A 27,999-nucleotide genomic window follows, 5' to 3' on the forward strand; every position below is an offset into this window, starting at 1 on the left:
GGACCAGTCGGGCTGGGAAGCTAGGCGAGTGACTGCGCGGGCCCAGGGCTCGTGAGTGGATGAGGACAAGAGAGAGCGACAGAGAAGTGTAACTTTAACTTTCTGACCACAGGACAGACCACTGTGGTGTTGGGGCAGGTAGTGATAAGGCAACAGCGAAGCTCTAGAAGGGAAGAATTATTTTCAGGGAGGGGTAGGAATTTTCGGGAAGGAGACATTTGTTTGTGCAGAGTTTTGGAAGACGAGCCGCCTACGGGAACCTCGTGTCTTCTGTCTCTGTTCCTCCCGGGAGGAGACGCGCTCCCCCTCGCCTCTGAGTCCCCGCGGCACCGGCGCCGGCGCGCGGCCGCACCCTTCCTCTTAAACCCGCCTCTTCCGGCCAACTCGGGGCCAAGGGGGGGGGGGGCGTGGCGGTCCTGGCAAAATGGCGGCTCCCGAGAGGATGTTGTTTCCTGAGAAACTGAGGTAAGCTGGGCTGGGGGAGATGAGGTGACGAGAAGAGGGGACGGAGCTGCCCGAGGCTGGACATGGAGGATGTGTAAGCAGGAAGGAAAGGGGAGCTGGTCCAAGCAGGCGAGCTACTGCTGCCGCTGGAGTCCTTCCCGGCGTTGCGACCCGGACTGTCACAGGCGTCTGTGGGTTCAGGGAGGTGAGGAGGGGAACAGGCGGTGGGATGGAAGAGACCTGCCATCCGGTCGTGGAACGGCGAGGCGACAGTAAATGTGTGTTCCCGTAACGAAAACCCGGGAAGCAAGATTTCACTCCCCGGCACCCGAGCGATTTCCTGTCACTGGGCGCGGGGCGCGGGGCGCGGGGCGCGGGGCGCGCGTTCAGGCAGCGCCGCAGGTGCGGTCAGTTGACGCCGGTGTGTGCCTGTTTCAATCTTCCAGCCACAAAAAGTACAGGGCCGCCCTGAAGAAGGCGAAACGAAAGAAACGACGGCAAGAACTGGCTCGATTGAGGGACTCAGGTAACCGACTCCTTAGCCTGTTTTCTGTGTATGAAATTGCTCTCTCCGCTCCCGTCTTAACTCGAAGCCCCAGTGCCAGAAGGAAGCCAAGTACTTACCTGCTGAGAGTTACGGCGTCTGCTGCCTCCCGAGTAAAGCTATGTTAGACCTACTTCAGAAACGATATTAACGTACCAAAGAGGGGGAAAAAGGTCATGGTGAATCAACCACTGATTATGTGTAAGTATTTATGAAGTATCTGATATTACAGGTGCAGGCATCATGAATTACAGCAGCTAGCACAGCCCTTGCACATAGTAAGTATTGAGCGAATGCTTTCCTTTGTAAAACCAGCAGGACTTGAGGGGTTTAGACATGTTGCAAATTTTTCTCAAACGTGAGTAACAAGAGACCCTTTGTTGACTCGGATTATTATTAATGCCGTGGAAGTATATATATAAGCATAAAACCAGATATAAAACTCTTATTTGACTAGAAAACGACATATGTACAAGATTATAAAACCAAGTGAAATTACACACCCAGTAAAATTCAAATCTACATTGATGTGATGTTAGGGATGGTGTGGGACAAGCTTTCAGCGTGCGTATGGTACTGATTGGAGTTGGGAGTGCCCCTACTGTTGCCCTGTGGTTATTTACCAGTTGTTGTTTTTTCCTATTAAAATACTGGCTGTGGTGTCATTTTTACTGGCTTTGGTGTCATTTGTCCTTCATATGGCAGAATCTAACAAATATATATATATATAAACAATATATATATAACAATATAATAATATATATTAACCAATATATATTAAACCCACCTGTTTAATAGAATGAAATTAGTAATAACTTACAAAATTATATATTAGTTATGAATGCACTGAGATCACACAGCAGTACTGCATTATAATCTTTGCCATCCAGGTTATCCAGGCAGATCTTCACATACTTTTTTTTTCCTTTGACATATAACTGACACATTTTATAGGTATACATTGTAATGATTTGATATTTGAATACGTTGCAAAAATGTATCTAGACGATTCCTGTAGTCCACAGGCAAGGGCCTCAAGTAACCAATGTTCTCTAGCCTTGTGAAACATAACTGTAGACATTTTATTTACCCTTGGAATTGCCCAGTACTTATTTTTAGTAGCAGTACTTGGAATATTTAGAATGGGAGAAGCAGGGTGTTTACCTGCGGCCTGTGTTAGCATCTCTCTTTGATTCATGACTAGACCACTAAAGGCAGGACATAGTATCAGGGATAAAAGGGGAAAACAGGGTAGGTTGGAGTTATTGATGCCCTTGGCTTCTGTGTCCACCCCCTCCCACAATGATCTCAGCCACCTTTGTTTACTTAACCAGAATTCTTTAATATAACTTTTTTTTTTAACTACTTAATCTTTTTTCCCTTTCTTAAATCTTTGAGCTGTTTTTATTGCATTGGATTCCCCCTCCCCCTACCCTTTGACTTTGCAGAGTGCTTTCAGAGTGAGCCTTTGTGGAGAGGCAGGCAGATCATGTTCTTGGGCAGTTTAGTCAGTTGAAGGGTGCAGTCACTGGTTTGGTCAGGATTATATAGCTAATGGCAGATCCAAGTCGAAGCATTTGTGTCTGGACTACTGCTCCTACTTTGGCCCACTCCAACTCCTAATTCTTAGTTGTGCTTCATGAATAGTGTGGCCTACCAAACACTGCTGTTCATTGTAGCACAGATTGAATGGGCAGACAGTACCCCGGAGGCTAGAATAGGGAGATAGTCTATAAGAATTGCTGTTAAGAGTGAATTGGAAAATGGGTGGTAGAAATTTCTGGAATATTGACCTCTCATTTATAAGTAGCCTCTTCAGCATCCAGTTCTATTCGAAATAGCCTGAAATGAGCTGCCTTGTCAGAAGTTAAGGTGGCATTCAGAATCAAAAGCAAGTTGTGTGATTCCAGGTTATACAGTTACATGTATGATACAATTAGGTATAATATACTTACATGTGTCCTTGCATATGTTTGACTGTATGTGTATTGAGCAAATGCTACAGCTGGTACTGTTAGTGATCACTTCTGAGGAGTGTGAGCTTGTTTTGGGGAGGATAGAGGGGTTGAGTGAGTCAGGCAACAGATATTTTTGAGTATCAGCTGTGCCAGACAGTGCCTAGTCTATAGGCATACCTCTCTAAGTCAGTCAGGCATAGCTTCTGGGCCAGGGTATCTGAAGTCCCTTTAGGAACATTAGCTCATTTCATAATCTGAATAATTAGATTTTATTCTGTGTGAGCTAGAACTTACCCAATTTTTTTTTCTTTCTTTCTTTCTTTTTTTAACCTATTTTAATTTCGGGTACTAAAATAATGGAATTTACTTAAGAAAACTAAATTGTAGTTATCTAGGACTGGGTGTGCCTTTGATTAGACCTATACTCAACATATGTGACAGATAGAAAATCTTTTTCCTTTAAGCCTGAGATCTTCTGTTATATTTCCTTAGGATCACTTCAGTTTTCCCCCCCCCATTTAAATTCTGATTAAGAATTTATATATAAGTATTATTATTATATAATAACTTGTTATATTAAAAATATTTTCCCATATTCTTTTTTTTTTAAGATTTTATTTATTTATTTGACACAGAGAGATCACAAGTAGGCAGAGAGAGAGAGAGGGAAGCAGGCTCCCCGCTGAGCAGAGAGCCCGCCGCAGGGCTTTATCCCAGGACCCTGAGATCATGACCTGAGCCGAAGGCAGAGGCTTAACCCACTGAGCCACCCAGGTGCCCCTCCCATATTCTTAGTTTGAAAATGTTCCAGTGTACAGAAGGTGAAAAAATGGTACAATAAATATCCATGAACACTTCATCTAGATTTGCCAGTGTTAACATTTTAACATTTTGCCTCACTCCCTATATAGATAGATACATATGTACATATTTTTTCTGAATTTATTGCATGTCAGTTGCAGATATCATGATCTCTCACCACTAAATACTTCAGCCTGCTTCTCCTTAGAATGAAGTGCATAATATCAGACTTGCAGCCAAGTAAAGGAATAGTAATTCAATGGTGTGTGATACGCAGGCCATACTTGAACTTTGCCAAACCAAGACTGATGACTGTGAAAAGTTCAAGCCAGTTGTCTGGTGGAATGCCCTGCATTCTGGATTAGCCTGTCTTCTGATTAGCTTCAGGTTACACCCATCATGGCAAATCCTACAAAACTGATGCTGTATACCTCTCACTGCCCACATCAGGGGGCCTGTAATGTCCGGTTGTTCCCCTCTTAGTATTGCTACGAGTGGTCCAAGTGTTGCCAGTCTGATGGCTCCATTGTAAAGGAAGTTTCCCTTTTGTAATTAGTACTCTGTGAGCTAATGTTTTGAGATGGTGTAAGTATCTTCTTCCGAGCAAGCTTTTATCCAGTGTTTTTAGGATTTAAAAAAAAAATCCATTCTTAAAGTGGGGTTGCAAAAATGACTTTTCTACTTAAGTCTTTCTGCATTTTTTAGTTGCCATTCTTCTGTAAAGGGGAATGTTCCTTTTCATACCCCACCACTTTTTTGAGTATCACTGTGGAACCATAAATTAATACTTTAAATTGAATGTGTTATCTACCATTATTGTTCACTTTGGGTTTCAAAATTTTTTCAAATTTGGTCGGTCGGATCCCTTATTAGAAGGTTTTAAAAACGGATTTGTACCCTATTTGTAAAGGCTAGATTTTATCTTTTTTTTCCCCTGAATCATTGACCAAGGTTTTACAATATTTGGTTCATTTAATAAAACATTTAAATTTCCTTAGGACTCTCACAGAAGGAGGAGGAGGATGCTTTTATTGAAGAACAACACCCAGAAGAAGAGAAGCTGTTGGAGATAGAAAGGTCAGCAGTGATCGGAGAACTTCCTCATGAATCCAGTTGTTTTATTTGAGTATTATAAGTCTTGGGGCACCTGGGTGGCTCAGTTGGTTGGGCTTCTAACTCCTGATCTCAACTCAGGTCTTGATCTCAGGATCTCCACACCCAGTGTGGCACCTACTTAAGAAAAAAAAAGTTGGGGGGGCGCCTGGGTGGCTCAGTTGTTAAGCATCTGCCTTGTGCTCAGGTCATGATCCCACCATCCTGGGACCGGGACCCAGAAGCAGGGAGCCTGCTTCTTCCTCTCCAGTTCCCCCACGCTTGTGTTCCCTCTCTCCCTATCTCTCCCTGTCATAAATTTAAAAAAAAAAATAAAAATCTTTTGAAGAAAAAAGAAAGAAAAAAAAATTTGAAAATATTATAAATCTCTACAAACTAGTACAGGTCTTCTTTATAACACTTGGTACAAAACAGGTCTTATAAAATAACCCTGGGTAAAATATTTAAATCTCCATCTAACAGACTAAAATTAGATGTTCTAATTTTTCTTAAATGGGAGTATTTTTCACTATTTTTGCTAATTTGAAAATGTTTTTGCAAAAAAAAATTTGAAATAAGTATAAAGAGTGAAAGGCCTTCAGTGAATTCAGCAAACCCAAAGATAGCCGCTGTTAAAAATGTAAGAGTGTAGATGTACTGTATGTGTTTATGTCTATAATGGGATGTTATTTATGCATTTTTAATTGCTTTTTTTTTGCTTAATACATGGGACCTGTATTTCAGTGTTGGTTCAGATACCTAATTCAACCATTTCAGTGGCAACACAGTGTCCATGGTATGGTATGGATGTAGCATAATTTATTCTTGATTCATAATCTGTAGTTCTCTACTGACGGACATTTGGATTATTTACTATTAAATAACATTCACTTACTATTTCCTATGAATTTCCTATTTCCTATTATTTACTACTTATACTAAGATTTTTTTTAAAAAGATTTATTTGTTTATTTATTTGACATATAGAGATCACAAGTAGACAGAGAGGCACGCAGAGAGAGAGGAGGAAGCAGGCTCCCCGCTGAGCAGAGAGCCCGATGCGGGGCTCGATCCCAGGACCCTGGGATCATGACCTGAGCCGAAGGCAGAGGCTTTAACCCACTGAGCCACCCAGGCGCCCCTAAACTCAGATATTTTTACAGTTCTATAAAAAGTTGCCATGGGTATCCATGCTTATATATCCTTGGTAATTGTCCTATTACTTCCTCAGGAGAATGCCTAGAAATGAAATTGTTGGGAAAAGGATAAGTAATGTAAAATGTCGATGGTTTGGTAGAGAGGGCACCTCCAGTTTGCAGCCCTTCTAGCAGTGAATCAAGGTGCCTGTATCCCCATACCTTCTTCACTCACACCAGGCATCAAGTTTTAAAGTTCCTGTAGTGAAAAGTTGCAGTTCATTGTTTCAAATGTATATTTCCTAATTAGTAAGTTTGTATATATATATATATTTTTTCTTTTTTAAAGATTTTATTTATTTATTTGACAGACAGAGATCACAAGTAGGCAGAGAGGCAGGCAGAGAGAGGAGGCAGAGAGAGAGGAGGATGCAGGCTTCCTCCTGAGCAGAGAGCCCGATGCGGGGCTCGATCCCAGGACGCTGGGATCATGACCTGAGCCGAAGGCAGAGACTTTAACCCACTGAGCCACCCAGGCGCCCCAAGTTTGTATATTTTTTTACTATATTTTATTACCTATTTTAGATTGCTTAAGTCTTCTACCTTCTTCTTTTGGGAAACTTTTTTTAAGTTTGTTGGGTAAGCAAGGTTATTACTGATTAAGGATATTTGTCCTTTATCTGTCATATGTGTGATGTATTTTTTCTCATTTGTCATCAGTCCCATCTAACTTGGCTTATGGCATTACTTACCATAATTTGATTTTCACGTCATCGACTTTCATCATGATATCTGACCATGGTCTCTGGACTATAAAAGGCCTCTTCCATCCCAAGATGATGAAAATCTTCTATTTCTCTCGCTTAGTATTTTTCAGGGGGTAGTTTTTTTTGCCAAATGGTGCACAGTAATGTGAATGTGCTTCATGCTACTCAACCGTACACTTAAAAATGATTAAAATCCCCAATTTTTATGTTATGTATATTTTTGCCACAATAAAAAAATATTTTTAAAAGGAGTAAGACAATTTTATAGGTGATCTCTAGCTATTTAGTGGCATGTTTAGTAGGGAATGTTGCTGCTTCGGATGTAATTCACACTCCTATTCTCCACTCAAGCATGTAAATAGGTGCAATCAGCAAAATGCCAAAAGAAAATGTAGTAGTGATTGAGAACATGGAGTCGATTGAGCCAGAACAACCTTGAGTCCTGGCCCTGCCGCCTTCTAGCTGTGCTCAAGTTGCTTCTCTCTCTAAGCTTCAGTTTCCTTGCCTTAAGTATGGAGATAAAATGGAAATAAAATCAATCCTAGTACCTACCTCATGGAATTGGGGAGATGAAATGAGGTGGCAAGTATATGCACTTAACATAGTGTTAGGAGATGCGGAGACGCGGTTAATATCTCTCTGGTTGTTAGAGATTTCTGTTATGAAGATGCCATACATGGTATGAAATAGGGGTCATTTGTTCTCTTTTCCCATTTAATTTGAGGTGCTTTTTTAAAATCAGGTAACCAGATCTTTGTGTTCCTTTGATCTTTGTTCCTGTACCAGTTGCAAGGGTAGCGTGTTGCCGAAAAGCAGGAGAATTAATTCTTTGGAAACACCGTATGGTTGATGTACTGCCTGAAAGCACATGCAGAGTGTCAGAGACTAGCACAGGCAGACATCGAAGTGGTGAGAACAGATTGGATTGCCGGGCTGTAGGGGAAAGCTGAGCTCCATTCTGATTCATGCTGGGGCGATTGGCACCTTTACAAGGGAGAGGGCGGGAGGAGTGTAGGGCGCAGAGGAATGAGAGAGGGGAGGATGTGTGGAGGGTTGGTCAGGGTAAATGTGGCCAGCAGGCAGTTAGGCAAGTTAGGAGTCCAGCCTTTCGCAGATGCTGGGACACAGGGGCCCTCTCCTTCTTAAAGATGACATTTCCAAGAAATGGCTCTCAGGTCCTTGAGAGAGACCGAATCACAATTATAAGCCATTTTTAGTAAATCCTCTAAGAAAGCAAAGGCAGGGGCCTGTGGTCCTGTGCTGGCTAGAACAGAGTCCATTTTCCCAGCAGCTTTGAGCTTTGTCTGGCAAGCATTTTAGTGGGGTGGGAGAGGAGGGGCTGGGGTCAGCCGGAGGGCACAGCCTGACCCTGCTGGAAGCCGTGCTAGACACTCCTCGGGTCCTCCCAGTGCCCGGGTCTGACCGAGCTGTGTGTGTGGAGGTCTCCAGTTCTGTTTCTCAACAGTATGTCAGGTTATCCAAGTTGCAGCTCTGTCAGCATTGACTCTTTCGAGGTCTTAGATTTATATGTGCTTTGGTTTGGTTTATGTATAATTAATGTTCTTCAAAAGACTCCAAAGTCAGAATTCTATACACTGAAACATCTGTACATAACCCACAACCTGCACGGGACCATTGACTGATGCGATGTGCCCGCCTCCACCGTGGTGAAAAGATGGGCTCCTGAAATTCGTAGCTGGAAATGAAATCTCTTTTCCCATAGGGTATTGGAAGTTGTGAATCGGTTCCCCAGACTACAACTAAAACCTTATGTAACGCCTAATGTTGCTGAAGTAATACAGAACCATTTCTCATATTTCACTTCCCTTTTACAATGCAATCTAAGTTCTAAACACCCGATTGGCTTTTGAACTTTTGGAATGTAACCCATCCTGGGGCGCCGGGGTGGCTCAGTTGGTTAAGCGTCTGCGTTTGGCTCCCAGGGTCCTGGGATCAAGCCCCACGTTGGGCTCTTAAAAAAAAAAAAAAAGAAAAGAAAAGAAATGGAACCCATCATTCAGTTAGAAATTTCAGTATTGGGGGACGCCTGGGTGGCTCAGTTGGTTAAGCAGCTGCCTTCGGCTCAGGTCATGATCCCAGCGTCCTGGGATCGAGTCCCACATCAGGCTCCTTGCTCCGCGGGGAGCCTGCTTCTCCCTCTGCCTCTGCCTACCACTCTGTCTGCCTGTGCTTGCTCGCTCTCTCTCTAACAAATAAATAAAAAAAAAAAAAAAAAAAAAAAAGAAATTTCAGTATTGGATGTCTGAGACGCTTGCCATTTTAAGGTAGCATCACCCTGTAATTGGTCATTTTTAAAAATAAACTAGACACCTGCTAATTTATTTGTATAACTCCTTGTCACAAAACCCGTAGCTTCCTTTATTTTAAAACCTGCTCAGATAGAGTTCTGTTTCCCTTTTTTGAGCAGTTTATGTGCTTGGGACAAGCAGAGCGGGGCAGGTGCCAGGTTTTCATAGTGCCGCGGTCTCACAGGTGCTGCTTGTAGAATGCATAGAAGGGGAAGAGTAGGACCTTCTGAACGTGAAAAGCTAGATGGGGCCTTGAGACTTGTTGGCATCTTTAGTGACACCTAAACATCCCGATGGTCAGCCTAAAGGGCAAGTTGTAGTGTCCTTGTTCCTGTGTGAAAGATGTCACGAACAGGAAGTGTAGAAGTAGGGATTTTCAACTGTTACCCTCTAGGAAGAGATCCTCTTACCTTCCACTTAACTGCTTTCTAGAAAATACCTTTCGTGATAGCTTGATCATTCTCAAATATGTCATTTTGCTATCATTGTGTGTATGTAATTGTAAATGAGTGTTCATTTCTCTTATTTGATTGCGTCATTACGTTATAGGCAAAAATTACATGAGGCGTGGTTGCTTCGGGAGCAGAAAGCACAAGAAGAATTCAGAAGAAGAAAGGAAAAGGAAGAGGCAGCTAGAAAACGGCAAGAAGAGCAAGAGGTATGATACTAGTCCGACGGCCGGCTAACCGATTAGTTAACCAAAAAAACTCCCAGTAAGAGTTACAGGTCTCGAACTTAAAATGGGTAGTACACATTTGACCAGTGGCAAAGTTTTCCATTTATCTGCCCTATATGTTGAATGTTTTCAAGAAGTACGTGACGAGAATTACCGTTCCTTCTCTTTCTTTTTTCTGGTAAAGAGAAAGTTAAAGGAAGAATGGGAAGAGCAGCAAAGAAGAGAGAGAGAAGAGGAGGAGCAGAAGCTACAGGAGAAGAGAGAAAGAGAGGTGATTCCTGTCACAGGAGGATAAACGCACTGCGTATCCTCTTGGTGCACAGATACGGTGTGGGACGGGGCTCTTGGTGCACAGATACAGTGTGGGACGGGGCTGAAGAATAGCTGTAGGCATACCGGGGTTTGGGCTTCATTTCCTGTCTAGGAAGAGTCCTGTGTTTAGTACAGATACACGCTCGAGTTCCCTTATCTCTTCTTTGGGTCTGTGCAGTGGCAGATAACCCTAAATTAAGTTTTGCCTTTAACTACCCTTCTGCCCCTTTATACCAGGCATTGGCCGACTTGTCCTGTAAAGGCCAGAGAGTAAACATTCGGGGCTTTATGGTGTGTATGGTCTCTATCGCAAGCATCCAGCTCTGTTGGTGTGGCGTGAAAACAGCCACACTTAGGTAATATGTAAATGAATGGTTGTGGCTGTGTTCCAGTAAAACTTTGTTGTTTTCTTTTGAAAAACAGGCAGCTGGCCCCTGCTTTCCACTTTGTCCCACCCTAGGGCAAATGTTGTTTTTGCTCTAACTCTTTACTTTCACACCAAACCATTTTTCTGAGGTTCTGTCGTATATGGGTTGACCCATTTAGAGAATACTTTGTGTCGTATCCTCACTGAGTTAGTAAGACATTTAACTGCTTATAACATGTCAGCAAGAATGAATTGACTGCAAAAAATTAGGAACTCCAATATTGAGGAATTAGGAAATATTTTTTATTGCTAAATCGTGACTGCCTTTCCTACTTGGCTATAAAGGCCGTCATAGCTAACACATAGTTCTTCGTTAAAAAAAGAGTCTATAAGGTATGTGTATGTATCTTTCAGAGTCTTTTAAAGATTGCTTTGGTTTATTTTGCTGCTATTCCTTAACACAGTGTATTTATTTCCAAGATCCCACAGCTCATCATTCCTTGACTGAGTCCTCAGGATGTATCTTTTCTCTCATATTCCCAAGTTTGAATAGCATAAAAGTGGGTAGTCAGAAATGCATTTGTTTATATCCTAGTCATGATAGGGTAGGAGCAGCCTCCACAAATTTTGTATTTTGTGTCTCAGGTCATCAGTGAATTCCAGTGCAATATTTTTTTAAGATTTATTAATTCATTTTATTTATTTTAAATTTATTTATTTGAGAGAGAGTACACATGTGAATGGGGGGGAAGGGCACCGGGAGAGGGAGAGAAAGTCTTTTTTTTTTTTTTTTTTAAGATTATATTTATTTATTTGACAGAGTTCACAAGTAGGCAGAGAGGCAGGCAGAGAGAGAGGAGGAAGCAGGCTCCCTGCTGAGCAGAGAGCCCAATGTGGGGCTCAATCCCAGGACTCTGGGATCATGACCTGGAGCCGAAGGCAGAGGCTTTAACTCACTGAGCCACCCAGGCGCCCCTTGTTTATTCATTTTAGAGAGGGAGCACGTCTGAGAGAGAGTACGTGAGCAGGGGAAGGGGTAGACGAGAGGATCCTCAAGTAGCCTGCCTACTGAGCACGGAGCCTGACTCGGGGCTCGATCCCACGACCCGTGAGATCATGACATGAGCTGGGACTGAGAGCCGGGTGCTCAGCCGACTGAGCCACCCAGGCACCTCTCCAGTGCAGATTTTTAACAGCCTCATTTGAGTGCTGCTTTACAGATGAGGCAAGCCCACGCTAGCTTTTTAGGGGACAGGGAATTTGTCGGGAACTTGTCATTGTTTGTAGAGCAGTCGATTCCCATTTTGACAGTAGAATGTTCTCAACTGAGGTCTTTCTGGCATTAGAAAAAAGCCAAGGCTTCTTTTAAAAAAGCTAAGGCTTTTGTTTCAAAGGAAGTCAGGTGAGACATTACGGAGAGGCAGGTAAAATGAGGTAGGTTGTAAGCATGTATAAAGGGGTATGCAGTCCGTGTTTCTGCTGTCTCTAGATATTTTTCTAATAGAGGGAGATAGAGCAGTGAAAAACACAGTCCCTGCTCTCCTTGAGATTTTATATGGGGGAGCCAGATGATAAGTAACCAAAAAAATAATTTTAAGTGCTGTGAGATGATGTTAAGTGCTATAAAGAAATAAACAGCCATGCGGTAGTGATTGGGGTAGGGATATACTTCTTTAGATTGCCTGGTCCAGGAAGACTTGTCCAAGGAGCCAGTGTTTGAGCTGATACCTGAGTGCAAAGATCTTGGGGAGAAGGAGTCCAGGCAGAGGGAAGAGGCCTGAACCATGGAGCTGAAAAGATGTCAGGGTGCCTGAATCTTGGAGACCAAAGGAGAGAACGGTGGGGCCAAGGAAGGGGGTCAGGAAGGTAGGCAGTGTCAGATCGTGTAAGGCCTCCTGGACTGGAAGGAGGAGTTTGGGTTTTATATTAAGTGCCATGGGAAGCCATTGCAGGGTTTTGAAGCAGGGTGTGACTTCATTTAATTTGTATCTCTACCTTTACCAGAACCTTCTAACTTTTATATAAAGAAGGGGGAGGGTAGAGAGCGGGGAGCCCGCACTAAGGATACAGGAGTGAAAATAGAATGACCAGTTAGAAGGCCACTGTTCCAGGTAGGACTTGATGGTAGTTTGGATGAGGGGAGAGCTTCGTAAGGATAAGTACACAGAGGTGGGGTGTGTGGAGGGAGAGGCAGTGGGGCTCTGGCTTGTAGACTGAATGGATGGGGAGGGGAAGGGAAAGGAGAGGAGTTCCAGTTCTACTTTTTAGGTTGTTAGTCCAAACAAGTGGGCAAGTGAATGGCAGCATCGGTTACTGAGATGTGGGGCGTTCAGGTGGATGGGGGTGAAGAACCAGAGTTGCACTGTGCGCACGTGGAGTTAGCCTGGTCCCCCATGTGACCGGGTAGCATCCTCAAGCAGCTAGACAGAGGAGTCTTTTATGTAATGCTTTAAGGGGCGAGGGAGGTCTGTCAAGAATAATTTAAAACTTGTTTAAATGACAGTGAGCTCAGAATGTACTGGTATATTGCAAGACTTCTTTGTCTTACCAAAAAGTTTGAGATTTTCTCATCAACCCGAATTACTATGTTCATGTCATAATTTAAGATCTGTTAAGTGTTGATGACGTTTGATCTAAGCATTGCATTATATAATAATTCACTGATGCTATATCACTCATCTTGAAAGCTAGAATGTGGTATATATGATCAAATACGCTAAATATTACTGTTACTGAAACTATTATAAGACTGTGTTTTGCAGTGGGAGCTAATAAATGTCCTACTTGAGTAAACATTCTCAGCTATATGTCCTTTGAAAGCTTTTCAGAAAATCCGTGCTATAGAAAGCAAATTAGAACCTGAAGCCTTTGGCGGGTGTGATTTCTGTTTTTGTTTTCTCTTATGAATTGTTACGCATGAGCTTCTTAACCAGAGAAACCAGACGTGACTTTCCTGACTTGCAGGTTTTCATTAGTCCTATGTTTGCACCATTTGTAGGAAGCTGTGCAGAAGATGCTGGAGCAGGCTGAAAATGAGGTATTTTCAAACCTTTCATTCAGAATTTGAGACCAGTGAACGTTTCTTTAAAAGCTGTTCCTCTAGTAGAATGTTAATTTTGTGGTAAGCTATTTAGGTCGCATCTGAATATCAGAATCACTTCGCAGCTCTGTGATTTTTACAGCAGCAACAGCAGCAAGTGGTTTTTGATGAACGAAAGCAAATGGTATCAAGTCCCCTGCTGCGGACTCTACTTATTTCTAGTCCTTAAAGTGTGTGCGAGCAACACCACGCACCGTTTCCCCGAAATAAATGGTAGAACTTGCTACAGAGCACCTTGGGTCTCAGGCGTGGTTCTCTGACAAGTCCTTTGACCCCATTTGGAATGGATGGGCAGCAGGGAGACCTCGGTGAGTGCTCCCGGTACCATGGTGATGCCCGGTCCCGGGCAATGACTGGGAGCCAAGAAAGACACCGTGTATGTCTCTGGACGATTGTGAAGTCTCGATTGCCTGTTATGACCTAAATGTGTATATTCTTAAGTCTTTTTTTTTTTACCAAAATATTTGAATACATTTTAAACATCAAGTTTATCATGGAGTTTTATACCACCAATAAAAGTCATGGTTATTTTCAACAGTTGGAAAATGGTGCCACATGGCAAAACCCAGAGCCACCCATGGACTTAAGGATAATGGAGAAAGATCGAGCCAATTGTCCATTCTACAGTAAAACAGGAGCGTGCAGATTTGGAGATAGGTAACTCATTTTGTTTTATCATGTCAGAATTCAGTGAATCAAAATGTCAAGGTTGTTTAGTTCTCTCTTTGGGAGCACTGTGGGCTTGAGTTTGAAAGGGTTCCAGTCAGGTGTCGGCTGCATCCTTGCTGCTTCTCCAGTTGCATTGCCCTTCTGGTACCTATTCCCCGGGCCGGCTCAGCCTGGTTCTCTCCTAGAGCTTCCTTTGCATTCCTCCCACAGCTTCATGAAGACCTTGTGCTTTTTGTTTTGCGTGAGGCCACGTGGGACAGCTTGGATGGGGAAAGAACGTATTTCAAGAGACTGGAGCAGCTTGGCTTATTTATTTGTTCATTTATTTATTTACTTATGTACTTACTTACTGACTTATTTTTGAGTGGCCAACACTGTGCGCAAAAGAGGCTTTGAGAAATTGGCATGCCCAAAGGGGTATCTGTGAAAGCCAGGACGCGAGTGAGTGAGGAAAAGTATTCTAATTCCCCATTCTCAGTCTGCTCTGACTCAGGAACAGAGCCAGGGTGCAGAAGCAGACTTGAGCACCTTTCCCTTTGGGCAAGTTCCTTAAGCTTTCTGAGCCTTAGTTTTCTCATCTGTAAAATGGGGATGACAAGTCTCTCCCTTCGAAGGTGGTGAGGCTGCACAGAGTGGATGCAGGGCAAGCACAGACACCGTGGCAGGCACATGGCAGACACTGGCCTGAGTGGTCACTGGTATTTTCATTTTGAGATACTTCTGTTGTCTACCTCTTTTGATTCAGTGGTATGTTTGTTTGTTTAAGACTTTATTTATTTCTTTGCCAGAGAGAGAGAGAGAACACAAGCAGGGGGAGAAGCAGACAGAGGGAGAAGCAGACTCCCCGCTGACTGGGGAGCCTGATGGGGGACTCGATCCCAGGACTCTGGGATCATGACCTGAGCCGAAGGCAGACGCTTAACCAACTGAGCCACTGAGGCGTCCCAAGCCTCAGCATTTTTGAAACCAAGACGTTCATGTAGAGAACTAAGTGCCGATGTCTTCATTCATTAAGCAAATATTTAAATACTTGATAATATGCCAAACATCGGTGATGTTTATCATTTGGCTTATTTATGAATGAACAACTCAAAGGAGAAAAATAATTCATAATGGTGAATGAATCTATGTAAGATGAAATATGATTAAGCATTCTGCAGAAGAGATCTAATCATTTCTTAAGGTCCTGTTAATCCCAAAAGGGATACGAATAGGCAAATTCATATGTATTTAATGAGAAAACTATATGTTGTCACTCATGTTATTTTATTCATAAAATTATAAATTTTATAAATTCATAAAATTATAAATTTTATAATTATAAAATTATAAAATTATCCAAGCCATGAGTTTCATGTCCTTCTTTGAAAATACAAACTTTCTCTCTCTTCCTCTTTTCTTGTTTAAGTTACGCCCTTATGCCTTTTAATTTTTTTTTTTTTAAGAGCAGTGGTTCTCAACCCAGGTACACGTTAGAATCCTCTAGAAAGCTTTTAAAAATTTATGTCCTACCAGAGGGAGAGTAAATCTCTGAGGCTTGGGCGGCCTTACTTTTGAAATGTCCTCAGGTGTTTCACACACACCCTAGGACTGAGAGCCACTAATGTGGGATGTGCAGCTCCTCTTACGGCTGATAGCTAGTGTTGTATAAAGCCTGTGAGAGGATCTGTAGGATGTGGTCAGTAGTGAAAGCCTCCTGAGGAACTAGGAACTAAGGAAAGGAGAAGAGATTTTATTCCCTTTTGCCTTTAGAAATATCTCCTGAGCATATGCTTAGTTTCATCAAGAAATAGTAATAATTGATGTTAAACACCCCCCACCAAAGAAGACATGGGAGGTACCTGTGAAAGACAGTTGAGACTTGATATAAAATCACATTTTTGTGAGTAGCTGAACCAGCTGGCCTTTAAGGTTTTCTGGCTACAGGATTCTTCGTTTATGCTGTATCTCTAACGTTTCCTTGTATTTTAAGACTGTGGTCATCTAAGTTCTCCTTTTGATGGCCACAGGTGAGAGAAGGAGGGAAGTCCTGAATGGGCAGTGCTAGTGTGCGGAAAGGAGCCTGGGCTGCCGGGCTCTCCCACCCACCCCTGAGAGTCATTCCAGGGAAATAGTGACAGCAGATTGGTTTGTGAACATTTTTTCGTATTTTCATAGGCATATGAAATTTCATGATCACAGCTATCAAAGTATGAGAGCAATTTGGGTATTTTCATCATTCAAGTGATGAATTATGAAATAAAATGCTATGAAATGAGCAGTTACAAAATCCAGCACCATCGGTGGAGACAATGAAGCCGTTCCCCTTTTCCAGAGCCACAATGACTTGCTTCAGAATCACACAGCTGTTCTTGCCTGTTCAGGCTTGTCACTTCAGACAGACACTTCCATCCCCCCAGCATTTCTTTGGTGATTCTGGTTTTGTAATTAGTCCATAGTTCAATTCTAGAACCTTTCTGGAGTTGATACTGCTTGGAGTCACAGCTCTGAAGGGAGTTCCGTGGTGGTGGTGGTTTTTCCCCTCCTGAAAACAATCACTGATGAAAGGTAAAACTTACTTATCAGAGTAGTTATTCGTAACTCCCTGGTTTCCAGAAGTGATCGAAAGAGGGCTTATAGTGTACTGCCCCAAGTGTAATGAAAGAAATGGAAAGCAAGGAAAGGAAGAGAGAGGGCATTACTGTGAGTGCACAGTGCACTTGGCTCTGGATTTTAACACAGCCCAGGCAGAGATTTAGTTCTTGCCAAAAAGAATGCGTGGTGTCTCTGGAAAGACAGATTTCGCAGGCATCAGATTCTAAATGTTTGTCTCGTGGAATACTGTGTAAAGACACTGAGGAAAGAGGTGGACGATAACTTTGAGAGATGGTTTATGAACAGCTGCTTACATAATTTTCCTGAAAATGTTTCTTACAGACACCTTCAGTAAACGATAGCAGCCCAATTTCAGCATGTACCTTCAAATCTGTGAAGGACAAAGGTAGTGAGTGCTCCCTCCAGAAGAGAAAAAAAGAGGTGTAGTCAGTTAGCTCCGCCGGAAGGGCCATCTGGAGACCACATGGTTCATTGGCTGACCTTGGGCTAGGGTAACTTCTTACTGTGTGGTTTCACGGCCATCTTACTTGATTCTAGTATCTGCATCGTAAGTAAATAGCATAGTCTAAACCAGGGGTTCCCAAACATGGCTGGCCTTCAGGATCAACTGGGGAGTTTCTCTGAAAATAGGGTTTCCCCACCCTGGGGTCATAACAGATGGTCTGGAACAGAACCTGAGAAATCTCAGTTCTTTCCAGGTGACTCTGGGAATCACACAGGTTTGGCATCACACCTTTCGATTGCCTCCCCAAATGTCTCTTGTCTTAGGTGACTTCTCAGTAGGAGCTGTAGGGCTGGCCCTCATTATACGCAGATTGTATGGACTGTCTCCAGGCCAAGTGGGGCTTTTCCCTAAACAGCAATTCGGGCTCAGTTCCAAAACTCAGAGGCTCGCTTGACACCCTAGGAAGTAGAGCCAGGTTCATTCAGATGTAATAATCCCATGAGCAGAATTTTAACCCCCATAAACTGGTTCCTTGTTTAAAATCTGTGTGTGTTTCCTCCGTGTAAAATTCTGACTCACTGCTGACACTCGAAGTCAGCTTGAACTTTCCCTCTTTGTGCTGCGGGCAGCTATGCTTGGGAAGGTGGAGCTCATCACGAGGTCTCTGCTGAATCATCTAGGAGGGTCCTTTGGAGAACAGAACCTTTCCCGTGACTGGACACTGTGCATCTCTGAGCCGGGCAAGGTGTGCGGGGGGGGCCCTCGCTGTTGTCTCACATGGTGCACAGATGCGTATCCTAGACATGGAAAGTGAGGAGGAGGGAAACATTTAGGCATTTTGCGACAGTTGATTTTTCTAACACTTGTCTTGTTCCTTTTTTCTTCCTCCGTTCTGGGGATTGTTTTTTTCCTAAAAATTTTGTCTTAACCAGTTTTTTTTTTTAAACTGGAAACCTAATCAGGAAAATCTGATGGTTTGGAACCTTGAAGAACGTTTTTTTCCCCCTCATTTTTGGAGAGGGAACTAAATAAAGTAGACTCATATTAGACTTGAATGACTCAGGTACAACCTGGCTCAGTTCAAACTATGAAAAGAAAATCGGTCATAATGGTTAGCCAACTGATGACACGAGAATTCTCTGCATCCTGTCGCAGATGGCGAATGGGCACTAGACTGGAGGTTAACCCCCATCTCTGGGCCCTCTCTTACCAGCCGTGTCTTAACCTGCCGTGGGTGAGAGTGCTTCTCTAGGCCTCAGCTTCCCTTTGCAAAGTGGAGAAAATATTAGCCCCGACTGTCCTAATGGGTTGCTAGGATCAGAGGAAGAAATAGAAAAATGTCATGAACACCATGAAATGCTACATATACATATGTGCAGTTGAACTAGTCCGTTAGCTCAAAACTCTTATGTTACCCTCGTCTCTAAGCACTGAGTTAGAAGAGGATGGTATAGAGCCAGGAGTGTATTGTTCTCACCTTCCTCCTGCGTCCCACATACAGTGTCATGCCTGTCACCACAGTCTGCCATGTCAGCGGACCTTTTTCCTGTGCTTTTACATGTATGAGGCTTTGTGAACTTCATCAAAAGGCAGCTGAATGGCATACGGATGTGGAATTAATTCCCAGCTTCACATCTTAAGGAGAGCAAATATATATATCGGTCAGTCTTAGAGCAGTTCAAGTGTTGCGGTTTGACACCTGGATGGCGTTTATTATCTTGCAGTTAAGCAAGTTCTTTGAGTCTCTATCTCCAAGTTTAAAGGAAGCTTTTGATGTGTAATTTCTAACTCTTGGAGTGCTGCATTTAAGTTCTCCTTTCATGTGCAGGTGTTCACGTAAACACAATTTCCCATCCTCGAGCCCCACACTCCTTATTAAAAGCATGTTCACAACGTTTGGAATGGAGCAGTGCAGGAGGGATGACTATGACCCGGATGCCAGCCTAGAGTACAGTGAAGAAGAAACCTACCAGCAGTTCCTGGACTTCTATGATGACGTGCTTCCCGAGTTCAAGAACGTGGGGAAGGTGATCCAGTTCAAGGTGGGTGTGCACGATGCACATGAAGAAGGGGACTGCTTCACTTCCCACCAAAGTGCCCTAGAGGATGCGAGCTCTAGGGCGCAGGCTGTCTGCCTGGGCGGGGCATGTGCGATGGCGCAGGGCCTGGTCCAAAGTTGGGCACCCAGGTGCTCGGTAAATGTGACTCCCTTCCCACCAGCCCCATTGCTGGTACGGCAGCGGGACTGCATGAGATCCGAGCTGCATAATGTCCTGCAGATAACCACCCAGCGTTCGGTTAGAGGCTGCGCGTGACGCCGAAGGCAGCCCCTCCCTTCCTTTGTAGTGGGTCTCACCTAGAGCCACGGTGTGCTCGCCCTGCCCAGCTCTCTGCTCACTGAGTTTGCTGCGTGATGTGGATGGCGCCCCCTTGCACCTTCCATCGAGGCACTTACTCTTCTGGAGCTGCCCGAGAACAGAAACCTTGATTCCTTTTTCTGACAGTGTGTTTACGCCTTCAGTACTCTCAGTACTGAACACAGTGTTCCCCAAATTGTGGCTTGTGATGCAGCATACCAGGTGAAAAAGAGCCACCGAGAGTACACAGTTACTGGAAAAGGTTCCTCAAGGCAAGAATAAAGGCAGATGTACTTACCAGCGGCTGCTCATGGGACCAAGGGGGGTTGAATCCTAGCATCCTGAGGCCTCCCACTTACTGACTTGATCAGATCCAGGCAGCAGTGATTTTGCTTTGTTAGAGTAGGGGAAATGTCCCATAATTGGAAAGGGAAGAAAAGGAATAAAATCCCGAGGTTTTTTTCCTCTGCAAGTTGGCAATGACAGGGCAAAGCTGGAGCAGCCAGGAACAGTGGCTGCTAAGCGCCCAGCAGCAGTCGTGAAACGCAGAACTATACTTCCGTCCACTGAGTTCACAATTTTCATTTTATTGTTTTAAAGATTTTGTTTACTTATTTGAAAGAGGGAGAGAGAGAACAGGAGCAGGGGGAGTTGGGGTAGGGCCATAGGGAGATGGAGAAGCAGGCTCCCCGCCGAGCAGGGAGCGAGACACGGGGCTCGATCCCAGGACTCCAGGATCAGGACCTGAGCTCAAGGCTGATGCGTAACCAGCTGAGCCACCCCATAGCCCCTGAGTTCAAAATCTAAAAAAAAAAAAAAATCTTTTTAAAATTTCTCTTTCCCTTTTACCTCTTGCTTCTGTTGCACGCACCTTCTGGTCTTCATGCCGCTTCTCAGCGTAAGCAGCAAATACTAGTATGGCAGGGCCAGCCGGGCAGTCCTTATGGTTTGACTAGCTCCCGAGTGGGTTACTTTACCTCTTCTTGCCTTTGCCTCTTCCCGAAAGGGAGGGAATTAGACCCCATCGGCGGTTTCCCTTGTGGGGTCCCTGCGTTGTGCTGCTTCTGTGAAGTCAGCGATGGAGCTGCTTTAGAACTTCCATCTGGTTAGTGGAAATCATTGCTTAGAACAGGCTGCACCTGCTAGCCACGGTGTGGTTTGCCCCCCCCCCCCACTTCCGTTTAGAATTTTATCGGCAAAGCTCATGCTAATCACATTAGCATTTATAAATGGAAAGCTGTTCGGTAGATTTTTAGTAGGAAAAGTTCCAAAACATTGAATTCATCATGGAAAATTAATAGGTCCTTGGGAACCACTGGATTGAATGATCTCTAAGGTCACTGATGTAACTGACGTGGCCTCCCAAGGCCTTTTATTTATTTTTTTTAATTTATTTTTTTTTATAAAGATTTTTTATTTCTTTATTTGACAGACATATATCACAAGTAGGCAGAGAGGCAGGCAGAGAGAGAGAGGGGAGGAAGCAGGCTCCCAGCTGAGCAGAGAGCCCGATGCAGGGCTCGATCCCAGGACCCTGGGATCATGACCCGAGCCGAAGGCAGAGGCTTTAACCCACTGAGCCACCCAGGCGCCCCCTCCCAAGGCCTTTTAGACTTCAAGGGTGGTGTTATAAACTATCATTAGTCTTCCTTCTAAGGATGGTGTTATAAACTGTCATTACAGATTGTGCCTCTTTTTGTGTACTCTAACAAAAATACTATAGAACAAATTTGTAATATTGTAGATTCACTTTGAAAACAAAAGCTAAGCATTTCTATCAATATTTGAGGACCTTCTTAATACCATTGAATAAAAACAAATCGGATTTGTCCTTCTTTAAAAAAATTCCAGTATGGTTAACATCCAGTGTTAGTTTCAGGTGTACAACATAGTGATTCCCGAATTCTTTATATAACTCAGTGCTCATCAAGGTAAGTGTACTCTTAATCCCCTTCATCTATTTCACCTGTTCCCCCCACCTTCCCAATGTTCCATTTGTTCTTGAGTTAAGAGTCTATTTTCAGTTTTTCTTTTTTTCCCCTGGTTTTCTCAAATTCCACAGATGAGTGAAATCACTGTACTTGTCTTTCTCTGACTTATTTCGCTTAGCATTATACAGTCTAGTTCCATCCAGGTTGCAAATGACAGGATTTCATTCTTTTTCATCTGAGTAATAGTCCATTGTATATATGCCATACCTTTTTTTACCTGTTCATCTATTGATGGGCACTGGGGCTATTTCCATAATTTGTCTATTGTAAATGATGCTGCTATATACATAGGGGTGCATGTATCTTTTTGAATTAGTGTTATCATATTCTTTGAGTAAATACCCAGTAGTAGTGCGATTACTGGGTCATATGGTAATTCTGTTTTTTTTTTTTTTTTAACTTTTTGCGGAAGCTCCCTAGTGTTTTCCACAGCGGCGGCATCAGTTTGCATTCCCACTAACAGTGCACGAGGGTTCCTTTTTCTCCACATCCTTTCCAACACTGCTGGTTTCTTATCTTCTTGATTTTAACCTTCCTGATGGGTGTGAGGTGGTATCTCATTGTTGCTTTGATTTGCATTTCCCTGATGATAAGGGATGTTGAGCTTCTTTTCCTGTGTTGGGCATCTTGATATCTTCTTTGGAAAAATGTTAATGTCTTCTGCCCATTTTTAATGGGATTATTTGTTTTTTGGGTGTTGAGTTGTAGAAGTTCTTTCTATGTTTTGGATATTAACCCTTTATCAAATATGTCATTTGCAAATATCTTCTCCCCTGCCATAGGTTGCCTTTATTAGTTTGGTTGATTGTCACCTTTGCTGTGCAGAAGCTTTTTAGTTTGATGCAGTCCCAATAGTTTAGTTGTGCTTTTGTTTCCCTTGCTTCAGGAGGCCTATCTAGAAAAAATGTTGCTAGGGCCAGCCTCAGAGAAATCACTGTGCTCTCTTCTAGGATTTTTATGATTTCAGGTCTCACATGTAGGTCCTTAATCCGCTTTGGGTTTATTTTTGTGTATGGTGTAGCAAAGTGGTCCAGTTTCATTCTTCTGCATGTAGCTGACCATTTTTCCCAGCATCATTTATAAGAGACTTTTACCCATTGCATATTCTTGTCTCCTTTGTCATAGATTAATTGACCATATAATCATGGGTTTCCTTCTAAGTTTTCTGTTCTGTTCCATTGATCTGTTTGTCCAGATTTGTCATTTTTGAAGGCAGATGTTCAGTCTAACTAGTAGTAAGAACAGTGCATATGAAATGAGATTATTCACACCTACCAGGTAAAAAAAAATTATAAATTCTGTTAATACCAGGAGTGGGCGAGGAAATACCAATTAGTAAAAGAGAGAGCACTTTGTGAATGTCTAGTGAATTCGAAAGTACGTATACCCTACAAATCGGCACGGTACTCCTGGTTATGCATACTAGAGAAATCCTTCTCCCCACAGAGACATGTCCAGGACTGCGGCCTGCTGCGCTGTTTGTTGATGAAAAATTGGAAGCATCTTGGATAGTCATCATTAGAGGAGTAGATAAATAAATTTGATAATTTGATATATCCAATGTACAGTTACAATGAGTCCTTATGTTTCTGTGATGATACTGTGAAAAAAAGAATGTAAAATATACATTATTTGTGTAAAAATTTAAATTGTATGAAGCAGTACTGTACATTGTTTATCAGTACATATATACAAGTTTCTTTGCATATGTATACATAAATATACCCGTGTATTCATAAGAGACACGTCTATGCATAGTATGTATAGGATTTGATGGTGTGCGTGTGGCATGTGTGTGTCTGCCTGTGTACATACGGATACGAGTGTTGGTGTCTGTGCACATAGGTGCATGTGTATCTGTCTGTGTGTTTGCATTTGGAATGTGAAGGATCCACCAGCCTCAGGATGGTTCGTGCTCATCCCTGTGATGGGGAAGGGAGCATAGGCGGAAGACTTTCAACGGGGTCTGGGATGTTTTGCATACTTAATCGTTCTTCATCAAAAATGGAAAGCATTGGTGTTGAACCTGGGGGCTAGACATGTGTGTTGCTTTTTGCTCTCTGTATTTTTACATATGTGTGAAGCATTTCATGTCTGTGAAAAATGAATCTGGATCAGCAGGGATCAGATAGTTGGGGCCTCTACCGCTGCTACATGCGGAAGCCCTGCATAGACCGGGGAGTGGTATTTGGAATCTTCAAATGAGAACTGCTTTTGGTAGTGCCACCCTGGACAAAGTGCATTATGATGACTGGAGGGTTTCTTTTCCTTTTTTTTTTTTTTTTTTTTTTCATGATCAAATTCTTCATTGCTCTTTAGGTCAGCTGCAACTTGGAACCTCATCTGAGGGGCAATGTGTATGTTCAGTATCAGTCGTAAGTATCCTGAACATAAACATCTTCCCGTTTTGTCTCGGTATAGTGTTGTAATTATGTTGCTGTCCAGGTTTTCCCCACTAAATAGATAGCTTTCATGTGCGTGGTATTTTTAAAAATGTAAATATTAAGGGCTAATATAGACATACATAGAGAAGGGACTTGAAAATGCATTTGTATTTCATTTGTTGTATACTTACATAGTTTTGAATCTTTTACGATGGTTATTTTTTTTTACTTACATAGTTTTAATAATTAAAATACACACTGAAAAGGGGTAACAGAACAGGATACATTGAACGAGCCAGAAATGGAAGCCCCGTGCCATCTCGGCGTGCGTTTGGCCCTCTAAGACAGCAGTTGGTATATCATTTCTGCTTGTCCTGCTGTTTGTCTGGGCAAATTAACCATTGTAATAAGGAAAAATAGCAGTCCTAGCTAAGAAAGGAGCGGCTCTGACAGTGGAAGACACTTGTGCATTTTTAATGGTCCAGTCTTTTGGTTTAAGCAGCTTTGACTCAAGCTGATTTCCATGGATCAGGACCTCAGGGAGGGTTAGTAAAAAGCGTTCCTGAATAAATTGTGAGCTTTCAGGAGCTTGAAGGCTCTCATGAGGACTCCCTAGTACTAAAGCAGTGAACTTGGTGATCCTACGGTAAACTAATAAAAAGGTTAGTTAACAATAGGGGTCATCTCCATAATAGACAGTTACTGTAAAAGGCATCCTTTAATTTGTGGGGTTTTTTTTTTTTTTTTAAAGGGAAGAAGAATGCCAAGCAGCCCTTTCCCTGTTTAATGGACGATGGTATGCAGGACGGCAGCTTCAGTGCGAATTCTGCCCAGTGACTCGATGGAAAATGGCAATTTGTGGTAAAATACAACATGATGATTTTACCCCAGTGCTTCCACTGTTGTGTAAAGGGACATTCTTAAGAGAAATAACTTTTTTTTTTTAAGTTCAGTGAGGGGCTTGAACTCAACGACCCTGAGATCAAGACCTGAGCTGAGCTCAAGAGTCAGATGCTCAACCTACTGAGCCACCCAGGCACCCCAAAAAACAATCTTTTAAAGGGGTGAAACAGGCTTTTATCTCAGGAACTAGATAAGCAGAGATCGTTCTATAAAGTAGCTCACATTTCTGTCTACTGGACCTTGTGGGTCACTTTATGGATGAGATGACAGAAGTTACAGTGTATCGGTGACAGAGTTGGGGCTAGAATTTCCATCTCCTCATCCTTAGTCCTGGGCTTTAAAACTTCGGGAAGCCCGAGGACCTGTGTCTTTGGGGAGCCTTTTTCCTTGTTGCAGCGTCGGAAGTGATCTCTCCTCCTTGGACCCCCTCACTCAAGCTGAGTTTTTCCCCCCATCTTTATCCCTAATGAATTTTCTGTCATCCTTGCCGCCTAAAGCGCTTTAACAGTTCCTGCCTTGCTTGAAAGACATGCTTGCGTGCAGTGGAGATTGATTATAGCTGTAGGATCCGGTCAGGGCGCATTCAATCAGACTGACTCATCGGACTGCGGCTGGCAAGTCAAGAAATGAGTCAGTCCTTTGCGTAGCCAGCCCTCTGGAAGGCCTCGTTATTTTTGTATTCCTGTCTCATGGGCTTAGTCAAACTATTTATTGTCGATTGACTCTGGAAGCAAAGAGGTAGAACTGTCCGTGCCTTAGGGGGCGCACCTTTCTTCCCCTTTGCCTTTTTTGGCTTTACACTTGCTGGCTTAAAGCCTCTAATTAAAAAAAATCTATAATTTACCAAGTGTTTATCTTTGGCAGCCTGGTCTTAATGGACACTGTCACTCAAAAACTATTTATTGAAGGGGGAACAAAGAATTTAGAAGTCCTTGCTTTGGAGAGCAGAAGAACCGTTATGCCTGAAATGTGTAAGTTTGTGGGCTGGAAGAGATGGAACTGGTTTCTTTTTCCCTGAAGGCAGTTATTTTTGTCAGTTCCTGGGAATCCAATGTGTTTTCAGTGAGATTCTTCTGAGTGTGACATTGGCTCCCCTGAAGCAGGAGAATAGTTTACTTTTTTTTTTTTTTCAATAACAGCTTTGTTATTTTCCCTAGTAAGTAATGATGTTGAGCATTTTTCATGTGTCCTCATTACTGGCTATTTGTGTATCTTCCTTGGAGAGAGGTCTGTTTAGATACTTTGCCCATTGTTAATTAGGTTGTCTTTTTATTATCGTAATTATGTAAGAGGGCTCGACCTGTTCTACGGACAAGCCTCTTGCAAATATGACTGGCAAATATTTTCTCCCATTCTGTGGGTTGTCTGTTCACTTTGATGATGTCCTGTGAAGTACGGAAGTTTATAATTTTGATGAAATCCATTTTATCTATTTATATCCCTATGTTTTTTTGTTCGTACTTTTGGTGTCATGCAGATTTTACTTGTATGTCTTCCTCAGACAGTTGTATGGTTTCATGTCTTACATTTAAGACTCTGATCGATTCTGACCTTTCGTATATAATGTGTGGTATGGAGATATTTCACTTTTAACTGTATTACATATTTGGGGAATTTACGGACTTTCAAAAAGTTAGAGAGCGTCAAGAGGATCTTGAAGTGGTTCAAATAGATTTCACCGTGGCAAGGATCTTCCATGTTAAAAGCACTTGGTAAAGTTAAAAGCATTAGGCCAATGTTTACCATCTTCTTAGAGTCTAAAGAAAATACTGAGCCCTGCACTTCTCACAGGCCTCCCTGTTGGCCAGCAGTCCGGTCCTGCCACCACTGTGCTCTCAGAGCACCATGTCCCGGGGCTCCCAAGGGCCGGCTCTTCGGGGTTAATTGGGGCTCAACACTGTCCATCGGTAGGATGGGGAAATGCTAAAAACGCCCTGATGTGGTCACCGTGTGTTCGGTCGCCCTCCACCCCTCATCCGGTCAGGGAACAGGATACCCGGCTCACTGAAAACCTCCGGTTTGTTACCGTTCACAGTGCCGTTTGGTAGAGCTTTTGAGTATTTTTGAAACTCTGGGAGCCAGAGCTGTGCGTCTATATAGGCCGCAGGAGGAGATAGGTCAGTCGCGTCTGCCCATCGGCAGCGCACCCTCTGGAAAGGGTGAGTCCAGGCGGTAAATGCTGTTTCCTCACTGTGCCGTTGCAGGTTTGTTTGAGATACAACAGTGCCCTCGAGGAAAACACTGCAACTTCCTGCACGTGTTCAGAAATCCCAACAATGAGTTTTGGGAAGCTAACCGCGACATCTACCTGTCTCCCGATCGGACGGGCTCCTCCTTTGGTAAGGGCTCGGAGAGGAGAGAGAGGACGGGCCACCACGATGAGTACTATGGGAGGCCCAGGAGGAGACGAAGCCCTAGTCCATCCCACTCCTACAAGAGAAACGGGGAAGCTGAGAGGAAAAGGAGAAGCAGTCACCGGGGGAAGAAGTCTCACAAACACATGTCCAAGAGCCGTGAGAGGCACAGTTCCCGAAGCAGAGGAAGGAAAAGGGACCGCAGCCGGGGTCGGGGCAGCCGGAGCCAGAGCTCCTCTAGGTCCAGGAGTCGCGGCAGGAGGAGGTCAGGCAGCAGAGACCGAACTCTCCAGAGCCCCAAATGCAAATAAACGTACTTTGTTCTTCACGGACCGCAGACCTTATTTATGATGATGGCTGCTTCCTACCTGCGTAGTCGTAGAGGGCTCTGAGCTCCATGGGTTAGCAAGCCGGCCAGAAGCCTATTTAAAAATGCTTTTATTCTCTAATAATCAGTGTGTTTAGTGTAGAAACCTAGAAAGCCTAAAATGTACAGATAACATGGAAATCACCTGTAATCCTAGCCCTTAGTGAGAATGTTAACACGGGAGCAGTGCTTATGTCTTTTTTTCCTCCTCTTTGCGTCTGTACACGTGTTTTTCTTTTTAACACAGAGACCATATATGGCTGCAGTTGAAAATGCTTTTTTTTCCCTCCGCCAAACCTATTTCATCAAGCTTCTTCTTTTTCTCACTGTGCAGCGTGGACCTGTCCATTTATTCAACCATGTCCCTATTGTTGGATTTTAAATTATCTTTAATTTTGCACTATTAAAGAATCCAGTGCTACAAACAG

The 27,999-nt window shown here is 43.2% G+C and overlaps 1 protein-coding gene across 1 annotated transcript; it reads left to right on the forward strand.

Annotated features, from left to right (window-relative positions):
- ZRSR2 (zinc finger CCCH-type, RNA binding motif and serine/arginine rich 2) lies at positions 1-27,998 on the forward strand. Its single transcript, XM_080795386.1, has 11 exons — positions 1-465; positions 891-970; positions 4,746-4,824; positions 9,601-9,709; positions 9,912-9,998; positions 13,405-13,443; positions 14,045-14,163; positions 19,044-19,257; positions 23,883-23,938; positions 24,699-24,808; positions 27,055-27,998. The coding sequence occupies exons 1-11, from the start codon at positions 425-427 to the stop codon at positions 27,513-27,515; spliced, it is 1,395 nt and encodes a 464-aa protein (XP_080651512.1). The 5' UTR covers positions 1-424; the 3' UTR covers positions 27,516-27,998.
- Position 27,999: the final 1 nt, after the last annotated feature.

This window comes from Martes martes (assembly GCF_963455335.1).
Source record: "Martes martes genome assembly, chromosome: X".
Taxonomy (NCBI): domain Eukaryota; kingdom Metazoa; phylum Chordata; class Mammalia; order Carnivora; family Mustelidae; genus Martes; species Martes martes.

Bases quoted from the DNA above. Each gene is read 5' to 3' on its own strand.
- ZRSR2 (XM_080795386.1), top strand. From the start codon at position 425: ATGGCGGCTCCCGAGAGGATGTTGTTTCCTGAGAAACTGAG. The intron at 13,444-14,044 runs GTATTTTCAAAC...TATTTTCAACAG, and splicing joins TGGAGCAGGCTGAAAATGAG to TTGGAAAATGGTGCCACATG. The intron at 23,939-24,698 runs GTAAGTATCCTG...TTTTTTTTAAAG, and splicing joins GTGTATGTTCAGTATCAGTC to GGAAGAAGAATGCCAAGCAG.